Raw genomic sequence first — 16,654 nt, forward strand, 5'->3', positions numbered from 1 at the left:
TCCACTGCAAGAGCCTGAACAGGAGGACTCTAGGACAAAAATGATCCCTGGGACACGGAACTCTGGGAGAAAAAAACCTGAAGTGTCTTAGCAAAGACCAGCAGCTGTTTGAAGTTTTACTTCCAGTGGCTTTCTGCTTCCACAGTCAATACAATTCCAAAGAGTCTTATTTTTTAAATTTCTAATACGAAGTGAATGGATTTGCAACCCAAAGCTTCTTCCTTTCAGGAGCTGTCCTACAAGGCTGGGGTTGCACTGGGTGGTTCCCCATCCAACCAAACTTCTTGGTTTGTCATCTGTAGGGGAAGGGCGGGGGTTAGGATTAGGATCAGCAGGGTCACTGGTTGTCTGACAGTAGTTAGGATGCTGTAGAAGATGCCCCAGTTTGCAGCTTTCAGGGCCCCTGAGTCATCCATCTGGCCTGCAGTTGCTAATGAGGCTGGTTGGAGAGGGTTTGTTCCAAATTAACTGGGTGAACACTTGTCAGAAGAGGGAGAAAGAAAACAGGCTGTCAGCTCTAAGGAAACTCCAGTTTCATTTGGATTTCTAAAGGAGAAATTCTTTTCCCCTTTGGGGGTCTCTATATAGGCCATCCCTGGTACAGGGTGGATCCTACCTGGAGAGTGAATTCTACCTCCATGGGCCCACTATAACCTCAGCGTATTACTGTGGGCTCAGCCGGGGGACATAGCACACTCTCTACATGAAACTGTGAACTTGCTTCTCCACTACTCTGTATTTTGCTAAGGGTCACACCCAAATCAAAGGATGCCTCAGAGCCTTCAGGTCCTCCCACCCATGCTAATTAACAGCCATAGACCACCTTCCTTTCATGAAAGCACAGAAAGGTGGCTCATCGCTTGTGAAAACTCACCAAACTGCTTGGTATAATGAAATCAAAGAAAAGAAACAGACTTCATTATTTAAAAATCCTCATGATGACATCATCCAGCAAAACGACGGATCATGAAGAACAAGGAGGAGGAAGTGTGGGAATGACCCACACCCACCGTAGAGCACCAGGTGGCAGGCAGCAGGAATGTAAGGGAGAAAGAAGGAAGGAAAGAGAAGGAAATAAAAGGGAGGGAGGGAAAAGAAAAGAAAAGGAAGGAAGGAAACATTTCTTAATCATTCGTTATGGGCCAGAAATTTTCACATATATTCTCTCATTTAATTACATCTTTTCTCAGCATTATTTATAAAGAAACAGTTATATTCATTATATAATGAGGGAATTAAACCTCAGAAAAGTGAAGAACTAGATGAAGGTCACTCAGCTCAGACACTGAGCAATGACAAGGACAAGGGTTCCTAGATGAAGCTGTGCTTCCAACTGGTGATCAGCTTCACTAGAATGTCCTTTCCTACATCGGCTGGACTCACCATTTGGAAGACCTTACATATCAAACCATATGAGTCTGTTTAAGAAAAAGTGAATGTTAACATACTCTTAACATGCACGATTTACACAGATCTCAAGGGAGTTATGCTGAATGAAAATATCTCACCCCAAGAGGTTGCACACTGTATGATTCCACTTTACAACATTATTGCAATGACAAAATTATAGAGATGGAAAAGAAGTTGGAGCTTTGCCGGGGTCAGGTCGGTAGGCAGAAGGGATCTATAAGAGGGCAGCATCCACTCTCCCTCATTTCTCAGCCAAATTCAGTGTCAGCAAGGACTTGTAATCAGCAGGAGAGAACAGTCATTTTCCAGACGTTGCCGCATGCGTGAACACTCTGCTTCTAGTTTTCCCAGCATTAGGAACAGCCCATTTCCCTGAAAGATCTTCGAAACTTTGACTCCAATCTTCTCATTTAAATGATGAGAAAATCAGGCCCAAGAGGGGCAGTGCCTTCACCGAGTCACACGGCAGGTTTTGGCAGAGTGGGTCTTAGATCCCAGGTTTGCAGCTACTAGTCTAGGACTAGTGGTTTCCAAACTATTGAAGACTTCTTTTGCTTTGACTAACTGGAAAGCTTTAGCAACTCACCAGTGGAGGATTATGATTATCGCTTGGTTCTCCTCCACTGCTCCCACCCCTGGTGAGGGGACAAACACAGGCAGAGATCCCCAACTCTCCGTCCCCCTCTGACTCTCCGATGGCTTCTCAGGCCCCCCGATGCGCTCTCCTTCTGCCCTGCTGCTGGCTCATTGCTTAGTTCATCCTCAATCACCACCTCATTTGGAGAAATCCCCTGTGTGCTGTTGACTCGCAAATCCACACCTCATTCCAAATCTCTCCTAGAGTTCAAACTCTGTACCCACATCTCCTGGTGGACTCCTCCTTCGGGAAGCCACCACAGGTGTCCCCACCGCAGCATCCCTGAAATCCTTTCCCTGTGTATTCACTTTCTGTTCTTCCTGCATCCTATGGCTCTGTTACAGGAACCCCCAGCAACCGAGCTGTCCAATCTAGAAACACTGGTGTCCTCCTATCGGCCTCCTCTCCCCCCATTTCCTGCTTCCCAATCCGTCATCACAGGCTGCTCATTTTTACCTCTTCTCCATCTTTACTCCCGACTGCCCTAGCTCAAATCCTCATCATTTTATGTTTGGATGCATGTTTGCAGCATCTTTTAACTGTTCTCCTTCTTTCCTCTTTGTTCTCTTTAATTCCATCCTCTTTGCTGTTGCCAGGTCAACCTAGTCAAAATCAAAGTCCGTCCATATCATGATCCAGGGTTCAAGGCCCTTTCAAAGTCTAGCCTCTAGAAAGCTCTCCTTCCCTTTGCAACCTCACACTTTATGCTCTAGCAATCTTCAGGCTGCTTGTATTACCACTGTCTCCAAACATCGTGCTATTTTTTACCTTGCTTTCTTCCAGCTGCTCCCTCTACCTGGAAGGTCTTTCTCTCTCCTCTTCCCGCCTTTAAACGAGTCAACATCCATGATTGCTCCCTATTGCTTTTGTTGGGTCCTCTTACAAACAAAGCAACTGCACAAATAGCTGAGTTGCTTATCGCTCGCATCTGGGTACCCTGTCCCTGTGTAGAATTTTCCTCTACGATATGGGGCATTTAATACAAGTTCAGTGACGTGTTCCTAAGGATACCTTGCTTCTTTTCTATTAAATGTCATGACTCTTCCAGGAGGCTTTACTCGTGCACAATGCTTTTTTCAGTCCCCTCCATCTCTAAATCTCCACAAATTTTCTAGGAGGCCAAGTCCAAGAAACACTTAGTCATTTCGTTTCGTGAATGCACTTGATCCCAGGAGCCTTGGGAAGAGCAGTTACGTGTGCCTGGCTACCATGCAGCCTAAACAAACACCAGAGGCAAAAGCACTCAGAGGGATTGTGCTGGCTCACAGTGAACGTGGGGGGACTTGCTCAACAATTTCCATAGAGCATCCTCATAATTATTTGAGCTTGTCAAAACAAACCCCCATCCACACTAATTTTTTCCCATTTCCTTTGTAAACTAAAATCGATTTCCCTCTTTGTTCTTGTGTCATGTTTTTCTCACCTCATTTTCTCAAGTGAGTCCAATTCACTTCCCACTTCTCCCTTCCTATTCATTTGAGTAGGCGACCTTACATGGCAGGGAGCAGACCTAGAGGAAATCAACAACGGCTCACAGACACAGGCCCAAATGGGAACTAGGAAATGATTTTGCAAGTACATGGCTTTTGTTGTAAGTTGTTCTGTCTCTTTGTGAGCTCTCTCTATAATGAAAAAAAAAAAAATATTGATTTCTTTGAGAAGTCCCAATAGCAGCTTTTTGATTCAAAGCCATGCTCCTAGCCAGGCTTAGGTTCCCAGAAGAAAGAGAATGAGCAGAGGAGAAAAGCAGTAAAACGTTTAATCTGAAAACTTCCTTGTGCTTAAGGAATAACTCATCTGACTATCAGAGGAAAAGATACTCAATTTTAAAAAAGTAACCAGTCTACAAATTCTTCGCTAATATTATTGACATTTATACTGAAAGAACAGGAGTTATCTAGGTTCTCACAGACCCACCAATCACCCTGGGGGCAGGAGAAATCGTCAGCCTGGATCTCCAAAGTTAGCAGGCTTTTAACTCCAGACTCTCACAAAAGTGAACCCAGCACTACATCACTCTGAGACCAAGAGCAACATTCTCTGTGAAAAATCTCCTCCCTGCCTGTCAGCTCTACTGCTGCTCCTGCAAGCCAGCCTGACGCCCTCTGGTCCCACCCCTGGATGGCACAGGGACCTGGGGCCCACCTGGCTTTCTGCCAGCTCCCACTCCCACCCCAGTATTGTCTCTATCCTGTTCTTAAAGAAGTCTCCTAAAAGACTCTTAAAGAAGTCTTGTGGCCCTAATCTCATCCTTAAGCCTTTGGCACAGTTTCCTTATCTGTGAAATGAGCTAATAATAGTAATGAATTTACAGAGTTGCTGGGGGACCTAAATATGATGATGATAATGATAAAAATCATAAAAATGATACTAACAAGTATTAACAGATGCTATTAATCCATGCTATTACATGGATTAACACATTTGATTCTCACAGCAAGTCCAGGAAGTAGACATGTTTATCCCCATTTTATAAAAAGAATAATAAAATGGAGATATGGAGGCACAGACAAGTCAAGTAACCTACCAAAGGTTATACAGCTAGAAAGTGGGGGACGAACTATGCATCTTGTATTTTGTACAATGTCAGTTGCTCACAAGACTTAAAGAAGGAAAAGTTAGAGGTAAGAGTCTAATCCTGTCCCTAACCTCTGCCCAAAAGGAGAAGGGAAGCCATCTGATAAATTGGTCTAACATGGAAAGGGCTAGAGGCCAAGTCAGAGTCCAAGTCCTTGAGGGGGAATGTAATGTCTCAAGGATAGGATTAGGGTGCTAAAACCTAAATGAGAGCTTGGTTTAAGGTTAGAGAGAGGCTGGACAGAAATGAATGTGAGTTGACTCATAACTGAAGCCACTTTTTGATTTCTTGGCCCATGATGTCCAAATACATTTGACATGCCTTTCCAGCTCATGACTTTGTGCCCTTCAGTTTCCATTGGTCTGAAATATGACCACCTAGTGTATGAGAAAGACGCCAGGATACACTGAGTATCATGGCAGACTACCCTAATTTATGCTCAGAGTATGATGAAAATCCACAGTGGTTTTTACATGGCACTAACTGACAAACAGAAACTTCATTTTATGTATGTTGTTGTTTGTTGTTGCTGGGGCTTCTCATTAGTCAAAGATGTGAAGAGTAGCTTGAGCTATTCTCTGGGAGTGACGAAAATGAGAATTATGAATCGCAACTCTCCAATGATCTGGCAATTCTATTGTCAAACTATGAACCTTTTACCACTTGGAGATTCTATAAGAGCTTGAATGACGAAGACAATTTGGCAAGTGGGAGGAAGGAAGCCATGGTTTTTTTTGTAGCAAATCATTGGCGTTTCTTCACACTTGCAAAATGAGCAAAGGAAGATGAACGACAATGTAATTGTGATGCAGTCAGGGAGGTAGTTGCCAATCAAGTTCTCCCCAATTATTCCATAGCAGCAAGATTTTGGCAGGAAATTTGGCTCCCTGGGAATGGAGAGCTGTGGAGTGCTAAGGGGCCTGGTCCACACATGGAAACCCCATTCCACTGTCCTGTCAGTGCTACTCGTGGGACTGCCGAGTGCAAAGTTTTTTTCTTCTCACACCCAGAAGAACCTTCTTTTTTTTTTTATCTGAAAACCCTAAATCTTTCTGTGCATTCTGCAGGCATATATGCTCACGCATTATACAATAGTGAAAATTTGTCCTTCCAGGTATCCAGGTATAATTTTCAAAAAGTTAAAAAAAACATAATTCTCATATAAATATATGGTGAGCACATGTTAATGACACATTTAATTCATTAATGAGGAGACAAGCAAAATGGCAAAGTTGGTTCAAAGGCAGATACACAAAACTAATGCAATTATAGGTAGTGGGGAAACGTAGAAAGCTGGCATAAGATTATTAAATTCAAAGTGAATTAAAGACTTAAATATTAGACATAAAACCATAAAAATCCTGGAAGAAAACATAGGTAGTAAAACCTCGGTCACTATCGTAGCAATATTTTATTTGATATATCTCCCTAGGCAAGGGAAACAAAAGAAAAAATGAACAAATGGGACTACATCAAACTGAAAAGTTTTCAACAGTGGAGTTAAACATTAACAAAATAAAAAATCACCCCCTGGAATGGGAGAACATATTCGCCAGTACATCTGACAAAGGGTTAATATCCAAAATCTGTAAAGAACTTACAAAACTCAACACTAGAAAAACAAATAACCCAATTAAAAAATGGGAAAAGGACCTGAATAGACACTTCTCCAAAGGACATAACATAGGGCTAATAGGCGTATGAAAAGATGTTCAACGTTACTAATCATCAGAGAAGTGCAAATTAAAACCACAATGAGATATCACCTCATACCTGTCAGAATGGCCATCATCAGTAAATCAACAAACAACAAGCCTGGTCAGGATGTAGAGAAAAGGGAACCCTCTGCCCTATTGGTGGGAATGCAGACTGGTGCGGTCAGTGTGGAGAGCAGTGTGGAGATACCTCAAAAAATTAAAAATGGATCTGCCTTTTGACCCGGTGATCCCACTTCTGGGAATATATCCAAAGAAATCCAAAACACTAATTCAAAAGAATATAAGCACACCTATGTTCATTGACGTGTTATTTACAATCGCCAAGATATGGAAGTGGCCCAAGTGTCCGTCAGTAGATGAGAGGATAAAACAACTAAGGGACATTTGCACAATGGAATACTACTCGGCTGTAAAAAAAAATTTACCCTTTGTGACAGCATGGATGGACCTGGAAAACATTACGCTAACTGAAACAAGCCAGTCAGGGAAAGGCAAATACCATATGATTTCACTCACATGTGGAATCTAATGAACAAACTGAACTAACAAGGAAAACAGAGACAGACTCAGACAGAAGAAGGGTGACATGGCTATTGCTGGGGGCGGGGGAGGTTACGCGTTGGAGGGACTGAGCACAAAGGAAAAAGGACTCATGGCCATGGACAACAGTGTGGTGATTGCAGGGGGGAGGGGGAGTATGAATGGGGTAAATAATAATGGAAAAAATATAATAAAAAAGAAGAAATAAATAAATTACATAATTAGATAAAATTTAGGCAATGTTTTACATACCAATAAAACCGTAATCTCCCTAGTTATCTTCTCTGCTGGACACAAACCATTTTCATCTCTACTGGACAAAAACTATGTGTAACCTATTAATTTTCTGCATGTAAACACCTAACTTTATCTCGTCTAGACCCTAATCAATAGTAAATAATAATCAGAGTTTCATTCCCACAGAGTTAGATATATCATGTTAAACATTGAAAAGATACATAGTTTCTGTGTTTCCTGGTTTCTAAAGAAGTCTGGGATAAATTTTCTTAACAAAAGGTTCACAGGAAGGGAAATAATACATCTATAAGTATTCTAAGACATGCAGAATATGTATTGAATGACTAAAGAAAGTGGGTGGTGAAGGAAAGAAGAAGAACAATGGATCCAGGCTCTGAAGATCACTGTCTTAAAATCTTCTAACTGAAGATTGTGGAGGCTTCTCCTGCCCAGAGTACAGTGAGCCCTGCCTTGGGCACTCTAACTTCCAGTGCCTGTGGATGGTGATCTGAATGATGCTCTTTGCATATTTCAGCAACTGGTGAAGCTTGGTAGATTGTAAAGGCATTTCATCAGGTTGGCTGGTTCATTCATTCATTAAATTTCACTTCATTCATTCATTCATGTCCCAGGCACAGGTGTTACGAGCCAGGGGCACAGCCAAGAATAAAGAAACAGTCTCTGCCTTCACGGAATTCACATTCTGATGGTGGCTGACATGAGCGAGGAAGGAGTAGACATACCCAGAAAGTTAATGAACTGTGAGAGTGGTATCAGTAAAGGAAGTGAGCTGCATTCTGTGATGGAGAACGGTAAGGGGGGCAGCTCTGAGCAGGCTGGTCCCTGAGACCATACTGCAGCTGCAGCTCTGCCCCTGAGCCTGAGAGGTGAGAAGGTGGCAGCTGGGAGCAGAGTGAGGGAAGGGGTGCTGCAGGCTACGGGCCCTTGGGTGTTCCCAGGCCTCTTCAAAGTCCAGTGAGTGCGAGGGCGGAAGCAAGGCAAAGGGTGACAAGGAAAGACCAGAAGGACCCTGAAAGTCTCTGCAGGACACAGGAAGAAATTTGGCATCATTGAATTCCCAAGAAAATGATACAGAAATACTATTTTCTTCTCAAGGGGCCTGTAAGCATCTTTCTGGTACCCTCTCATTTGTCCATTCAGAGCTTTCCTAAAGAAAGGAAGTAGGGGAAGCAGTGACAGCTATGTGCAAAAAAAAAGGAACCTGACCACCAACTGACACCATACACAAAAATAAACTCAAGATGGGTAAAGGGCTTAAATTTAAGTCGCGACACCATAAAAGTCCTAGAGGGGAACACAAGCAGGAAATTCTCAGATATTCCACGCAGCAATATTTTCACTGATATGCTCCCTAGAGCAAGAGACATAAAGGAAAGAATAAACAAATGGGACTTCGTCAAAATAAAAAGCTTCTGCATGGCTACAGAAAACATCAGCAAAATGAAAAGGGAACCAAATATATGTGCAAATATATTTGCCAATGATACATCAGACAAGATTTTGATCTCCAAAATATATGAAAAACTCACATGACTCCAATCCAGGAAGACAAACAATCCAATTTAAAAATTGGCAAAGGACCTGAACAGACACTTCTCCAAGGAGGACATACACTGGGCCCAGAGACATATGAAAGGATGCTCAGCATCACTAGCCATCAGAGAGATGCAAATTAAAACCACAGTGAGATTATCACTTTACACTGGTCAGAATGACCATCATAAACATCATCAACAAACAAGTACTGGCAAGATTGTAGAGAAAAGGGAACCCTAGCACACTGTTGGTGGGAATGCAGACTGGTGCAGCCACTGGGAAAAACAGTATGGAATTTCTTCAAAGAACTAAAAATGGAGCTGCCTTTTGACCTGGCAATTCCACTGCTGGGATTATACCCTAAGAATACCGAAGCACCAATTCAAAAGAACCTATGCACCCCAATGTTCATAGCAACACAATTTACAATAGCCACGTTCTGGCAGCAACCTAAGTGCCCATCAGTAAATGAGTGGATCAAAAAACTATGGTACTTTTACACAGTGGAATACTAAGCAGCAGAAAGAAAGAGCTACTACCCTTCACGACAGCATGGATGGAACTAGAGAGCATTACGCTGAGTGAAGTAAGCCAGGCGGTGAAAGACAAACACCATATGATCTCACCTATAAGTGGAACCTAACCAACAAAACAAACAAGCAAGCAAAATAGAACCAGAGACATTGAAATAAAGAACAAACTGACAGTGACCAGAAGGAAGCTGGGAGGGGGATAACGGAAGACAGAAGGGGAAAGGTCGTCCAAGAACGTGTATAAAGGACCCAGGAACAAAGCCAAACGCGGGTGGGGGTGGGGGGGCGTTGGTGGAGCAGGGGAAAGTGGTGGCAGGCAAATGGAGACAACTGTACTTGAACAACAATAAAAAAAGGGAATAAAAATACTGACTTAGCTAAATAATCACCCTTCTAATCACACATGAGGTGTATCTATTCTTTTGAGTTGTAGCTGAGAACTTGTTCATCAAGAGATGTTTTTTTCTCCATAAACTTAAATGTATGAAATCCTAATTGTTATAATAATCACAAGCCTTATTCTCTAATAATTCTAGTAATCTTTTCTCATAGTTGGAAAATGTGTGCTTTTTATGTAAAATTTCTCTTTTGAAAGATTTAGAAATTTAAAAAAAAAAAACATTGCCTCATCTTAAAATCTACCAAAAAAAAAAAAAAAAAAGAAAGAAAGAAAGGACGTAAGGAGCGAAGATAAAGGTTGGAACAGTGTATGGAAACTATTCCTTACCTCTTCCTCCTCAAGTAGGACGAGCCGAACCACAACAATGTGAATTGCATTGCCAATGCTTGGGTTATGGAACAACCCAGTGACCTAGAGTCAGAAACAGAAAGCCATTAGCCGATGCAAATTCACAACATATAAATGTGTGCAGGGTGAGGGGGCGTGGAACAGAGGGTACAGCATTGCGATGCACTTAAAACAAATGTAATCTTATAGGTCAAGAAGTTGTGCTGGAGTACAAAGAAGGGCAAGGTAGGCCCCTGGCCCAATCCAAGGTTAGTGCTCAGCTGTGTGCTGGAGGGATTGCTGCCTTTCTTCTCTCAGATCCGTTCCCTGCCCCAGGGTCTTCTCTCTTTTATTATCAGTGACTCTGGCAAACATCTTTCCCCATCTCGACCGGCCTCACAGTCACTGGGAAGGTAGAACACTTCAGCAGTGCAAACGGGAAACTTGAAATTCAGGGACATTAATTCTATTCCAATTCTAGCTCTACCTACCTTAAGGAAATCATGTTCTAGTTCTTTGCGCCTCAGTTTACTCATTTACGCACTAAAGTAAAACAATGAAATAAAGTCAGACTGAAGGAACTGAGTCACTTGCTAGATACCCAGCAGAAAATGTAACTGATAAATGACAAATTTTCCTAGGACACACATTTTTAAGAGAAAGACTAGTATGTCCTGAATTTCCACCCTCAATCACTTAGGCTGGGAAAAGATTCATGTACCTATATTAAAAGAATAACAAAGAAAAAAGGTCTCTCTTATTTTGGGAGTGTGGAACATGTTCGCCAGCTGCCCGTCCCCCCACGGAGTCTGACATACCATGTTCATGATGGTGAGGATATAGGACTCCACGTTCTCACTGCCGTGATACTCAACCATCTTCGTGTCTGCCACCACCAGCGTCTCCACCCATCTCTCTTTGCTGATGGAACGCCGGGAGAGGCTCCGGCGGGGCGACGTGTTCCTCTCCCACCTCTCTCGCTGCAGAGCCAGCTCCTGGGGGGTGCCAGGGCCGTCTATACACGCAACAGAAGGCAGAGAGTTAATTCTCTCTCTCTCTCTCTCAACTATTGCTCATTCATGCTTGTCGAGGCGCAAGGCCATACATTTACTTTGTGATTAACAACATAGGAATGCAATGCTCTTACACACGACTGAAATGGAAGAACAATCAATTTAAATGAATATGACCAAGACAGCTGAAATTTGAAGCTTACAGGGATGTTCAAAAGTGCTTCTTTGAAATAATTATTACTTATTTCATTAACTAGGTCCCTCACTATAAACAAGATAATATCAAAATTGGGAGCATTCTCTTTCTTCTCCTTTTCCTCTAAGTTATTCAGTGCCTACTATGTGCAAGGCAGTGTATCAGCTTTAAAGTGCTGAGTTGATATGCTCCTGAATGTTTGAGGAACATACCACTATCTCCATTTAGCAAGTAGGGAAACCGAGCGCCAGAGGGGCTAGTTACTTAGTCAGCCTAAGATCCAAGGTTTCCTAAGCCCTTAAAATCGTGCATTTTCATATACACCACACCGTCTCCCGTAGAGTAAACACACATGAAACTGGAGCGCACGTAAGCTGGAAAAGCTGCATGCGCTTCAGGACATCCTACTTCATAAAGGTATAAGAACAGCTGGGAAAGATCTAGGGAAGGATAGGGCAATGTCCAAGGTGGCCCATAGATTTCAGGATGAATAAGACTTAATAAATGAGGATTGTAATTTAGAAATTAAGACCTAGGAAAGGCTATAGAATCATGAAAAAAAAATAAAATCATTCTCAAAATCCCAGAATACTATAACTAGGGAGCGCCTCCTTGAAACTTGAAAGAGGTCTGTTTAAAACAGAACAACATAAAGTGCTACTTCAACCACCAGGGAGCGTAGCTCAAGTGGTGGTCAGTTCTAAGAGGTTTCCATGAGCTCCGCATGGCTTAGAACAGCGATTTTCAACCGGTGAGCTGGAAGCATTTTTCAAACATGCAATGCCTGATTATTTAGTCAGGGGCATGGATCTCTCTCCCCTTAGGTTGTCAAATAAAAAAAATGACAACAACCAACACAAGAGCCGTCAGTGTGAACGCATCAAAATTATATCTATTTCTTTGGATCAGCAAAAAATATACATTTTGTGTGCCACAGAGATTTAGTGATTGTGTGTGCCAGGAGATGAAAGAGGGCGTATAATTCCCCGGACATCATCATTGCCTTCGATGAATGTTCGGGGAATTATTCTGAGCGAAAAAAGCCAGTCGCAAGAGGTCGCACACTGTGTGATTCCATTTCTACAACTTTTTGAAATGAAAAACCTTTTAGAAGATTTTAGAACAGATTAGCAGTTTCCAGGGATCAGGAAGGAGGGACGGGGAGCCCGGGCGGGAGGTGGGTGTGGTCTTAAAAGAGCAGTATTAGGTCCTTGTGGGGATGGGACCACTCAGTATCCTAACTGCTGGTGGATACACGAAACTACACATGCGGCAAAACCGTGTAGAACTAATTACACACACACACACACACACACACACACACACACACACACACACGAGTACAGGTAAAACGGGAAACCTGAACAAGGTCAGGGAATTTCCCCCGGCTCTGCTTCCCACCAGCCAACCAACCTCAGAACCCTCACCCTCTTCTGGTTTATTCCCAAATCTGTTCTTTCTTCCTTCCTTAGGAGCTGGGCTGTGGGCTGCTCGGCGCCTCCGTTCATTAAGGGGAACCCACTGAGCTCCATCCACACCCATTATGGGTCATGCAGAGCAGACTCACTTCTTCCTTGTGAGTCCCCCTGAGGCCCACAAGGGAATGGCCTCGACAAGCACCCAGCACGGCAGCATGGCCCCCGGGAGGTCGGAATCAGTAAGAGGTTATCCAAACCTGAACATCTGGAATTGCTGAGAAGCTCTCCGCATGTTTTATATGGTCCAAAAAATTAAATTAAAATTAAGGGGCTCCTCCAGGCCAGAGCAAAGGTGCTTTGGGTGGGAGTAAACCCATAGCCTTGACCTTCCAAATAACTAGACCCAGGGCTGATAATCGGGACCGTGAGTAGTCACCCAGGTCCTTTAACAATTGGAAATTTAACTTGTGAGGATAAAATCTGAAGATATAAACCACATTACCATCAGCACATTACCTTTCCCACCATCTGCCTTAAGCCATTTGAGATAAAAAAGGAATATCAACCAGAGCCTCAAAACCCAACATCTCTGTCATTTCCCTGTTTCAGGTTTCCTGTTAATGTCAACTTAACAGAGAGTGACAACCATCAACAGCAACTTTTAAAGGATGTCTATAGCATAAACACTAGATCAAATGGATTTTCTGGGTATTCCCAGAAAGCTAAAAACAGACAGATGTAAGTCTCCCATAGCCCATCCCATAGAAGAAATGTTACTAACATGACAATAAATGACTGTGTTCACAGAACTTTAACAAGCACAAAGTTCAGTCTGATTCACAACTGGGACATCCTTCTCCCCTTAGACACTGTTACAAAAGAGAGGAACTGGCCAAACGATAAAAGCATTGATATCAATAGTTTATTAGGTGTCCTCCAATCTTTTGGTGTCTCTGAGCCACACTGGAAGAAGAGTTTTCTTGGGCCACACATTAAATATACAAACACTAATGAAAACTAATGAGCAGGGGGAAAAAGGTTTTAAGTAAATTTACAATTTTGTGTTGGGCCGTATTCATAGCCATCCTGGGCCACATGTGGCCCATGGGCCACGGGTTTGACACCCCTGTAAAGCAAGGTCTAGCTTTTGCTCTAGAATCAGCCTAGCTTCACTAAGGGGATTCTTTTTTTCTTGTTTTTGCTACAGTGTTAAGTGGCTTTGAGAGTGATCACGAGTTTGAAGATCCACGCATGCCTTCTCAATCATGAAGGAAACCCCGTGACCATCCGAGTCCTCTACTGAATACTTTCTCTCACCTTCTGTGTTTTAAACACTTGAGAAAGTGTGGTGGCACTAACAAAAGTGTAAGTCGTACAGAAGGTAGAATCCCCTGATCCTTTCATCAGCTAATAGCTCTGGATAATGAAGAGTCTGCTGCACAATGAGCTTCACGTGACACAGCTCAGCAAATGCAAAGGCAGGGCTAACAGTGCAAAGTTCCTCCCGTGGTGCTCTCGAGATCTGGAGAACTCAGCTCAGCAGAACCAATGAGCTGAAATCTACAGTTGCTCAGTGACGCTGGCATGTGACTTACATTTTCCATCTGTAAGCATAGGCTAACAACAGCATCTACTTCAGGGCTGTGTCTAGCACAGACCCTGGTACATAATAAAAGTTAAACTAATGGTAATGTCTCCTTCCCTGACCCTGTATCCTCCTCTTGAAATCATCCCAATCTGTCTTTTCTACCACCTACCCGATTCTCCAGCCCATCTCCTCCTGCCTCTCCTCACTCTCTAAATACCAGCAGCGTTGGCCTTGTTCTGATTCCTTCAATGTGCCCTGCTCTTTCCTGCCACAGGGCCTTTGTGCGTGCTGTCTGCTCTGCCTGGAATGCTCTCCCTGCCTCCTTCACCTCCCTGACTGCTAGTCTCCCTTCAGCTCTCAGCTCAAACGCTCTTTCCCCCACCCCCCAAATAGGATAAATACCCCATAAACACACTCCCATCCCACTCTGTAGTGCCTTTTGGAGCACTTATCACACTTAGAAATTGTATATTTGTATGTTTTTACATCAATGACAATCTCCACCACTAGACTGTAGGTGCTTTGAAGGCAGAGACTGCATTCTTTTTTTGTATTTTTCGTTTTCCCCTTTGAAATAATTTCAGATATATAAAACATCTGCAAGACTAGTAAAAAGTTACCATAAACCTTCCCCTGGCCTCCCATATGTTAACACCTTACCTATTCATAACACAACTGTCCAAGCCAGAAAATTAATACTGCTATACGAAACTGTTACCTAATCTATAGACCTTACCAAATTCTGTCAAGGTCCAAATAATGCTCTTCACCTACCATAGGTTCCAATGCTGAACTCCATGCTGCATTTGGCTGCCGTGCTTCCTCAGCGCCCTCGAATCTGGCACAGGTCCTCTGTTTGTCTTTCGTGACCACGACACTTTTGAAGAGACTTGGCCAATTATTTTGTTCAATGATAACCCTCAATTTGGGCTTGTCTAGTGTCTTCAGGGTTAAATCAGATTATGTGTTTTGGGCAAAAATACCAGAGACATGAAACCCTGCCCTTTTCAGGGCATCACATCAAGGGGTAGATGGTATCAATGTATCTCATCATTGACAAAGCTGATTTTTATCACTTGATTAAGGTAGTACCTGCCAGGTTTCTCTACTGTAAAGTTACTACTTGTCCCTTGGTAATTAGTAAGTATTTTGTGAGGAGATACTTTGAAACTCTAAAAACATCTTGTTTATCATCATACTTCCACTCACTAATGTTAGCAAACACTAGTGATTCTCACCAGCAACAATTACTGCTCTGAAAAAGAATGATTTTTCTATTTCTATCATTCTAGCTACATTTATCAATTAGAATTTTAAGGTAAGCAAAAGCCTGTCCTTTCTCCATCTTTTTAAAAATTATTTATTTATAACAGTTTGGACTTACAAGTATTTATTTAAATCCATCATGAAAATAATATATAAAAATACAGAAAACAAGTATTGTCTGAAAACAATGTAATAGAAAATGCAATGCCTACAAGCCAAGCATCCTCTACTCCAATCCCAACCATGTGACACTGGAAAGACTTGTAAACTCTCTGCGGCTAATTTCTCATCTTTGAAATGGCATTAAAATTATGCATCCTTGTCACTTTCCAGGGCTGTTAGGGTGATCCAAGGCTGCAACAATTATGAAAAGTTCTGTGATCTAGTCAAGCATGAATAACTGATATTACTTCAGACTTCTTCTTAAAGATCTGAATTTGAAAAAACAAAAAACTTCTTAAGTCTTGATCAACCTATTAAATTACTGGTCAAATCAACTTTCTGCTCCTTCACTTAGGTCTACACTCCAACATCATCATGAAGAAAGCTGGAGAATCTCATGTACAAATGATCCTGAATCCAGTTTCTGCCACTGGAGCACATAGTCAAGGAAGCGAGGCCGTAGGTTAGACCCCATCCCAAGCCATTGCAGAGGCTCACCATGCCCCCCTTTTCCAATCCCAAATCAAACCTTCCTGCCACTCTCTCTCTCTTTAAAGCAAACATTTATCAAGCATCTATGATAGCGAGTCTCTGTCCTCAAAGACAAAGAAACAGCAGCAAGCAATACTGACATGGTCCCTGGCCTCATGGAGCTCGACTCTTAACTGCAAAGATCTACCAAAAAGAAGGGAAACAATCAAAGCGGTGAAAAAAACAAAAAACAAAAAACTGAGAGGTTGTAATATGCACTATGAAAGACATGAAGAGGCTGCTGAGACAGACAGAGTGTAGGAGGAGAAGGTATTTTAGTAGAGTAATCAGGAAAAAACACTTCGAGGGAGTGACATGTACACTGAGACTTAGATGATGAGAAACATGTGCACACACAGAGGGAGAACATTCCAGGCAGTGAAAACAGCAAGTATGAAATTCCTATAACAGGAACCAGCTTGGGGGTCCCAGGAACTAGCAGAGAGATTGGTTAGGGCAGAGTAAGCATGGGGCAAATGGCATAAGAGGCTACCCTGAACAGACCAGGCAGGGCAGGGACGTGGCCTTCAGAGACAGCAGCCA

At 42.6% G+C, this 16,654-nt stretch overlaps 1 protein-coding gene across 1 annotated transcript in view; it reads right to left on the reverse strand.

Moving 5' to 3' along the window:
• ADAMTS12 (ADAM metallopeptidase with thrombospondin type 1 motif 12) overlaps positions 1-16,654 on the reverse strand; it is a 230,100-nt gene that overhangs the window by 103,246 nt on the left and 110,200 nt on the right. Inside the window, exons 4-5 of the mRNA XM_054583922.1 lie at positions 10,756-10,952; positions 9,938-10,021 (exon numbers count right to left, since the gene is read on the reverse strand). Coding sequence (XP_054439897.1) covers positions 9,938-10,021; positions 10,756-10,952 — 281 coding nt within the window. The remainder of the gene's footprint in view (positions 1-9,937; positions 10,022-10,755; positions 10,953-16,654) is intronic.

Source organism: Pteronotus mesoamericanus, unplaced genomic scaffold, assembly GCF_021234165.1.
Source record: "Pteronotus mesoamericanus isolate MK-2021 breed Mesoamerican mustached bat unplaced genomic scaffold, CSHL_Meso_final contig_75, whole genome shotgun sequence".
Classification (NCBI taxonomy): domain Eukaryota; kingdom Metazoa; phylum Chordata; class Mammalia; order Chiroptera; family Mormoopidae; genus Pteronotus; species Pteronotus mesoamericanus.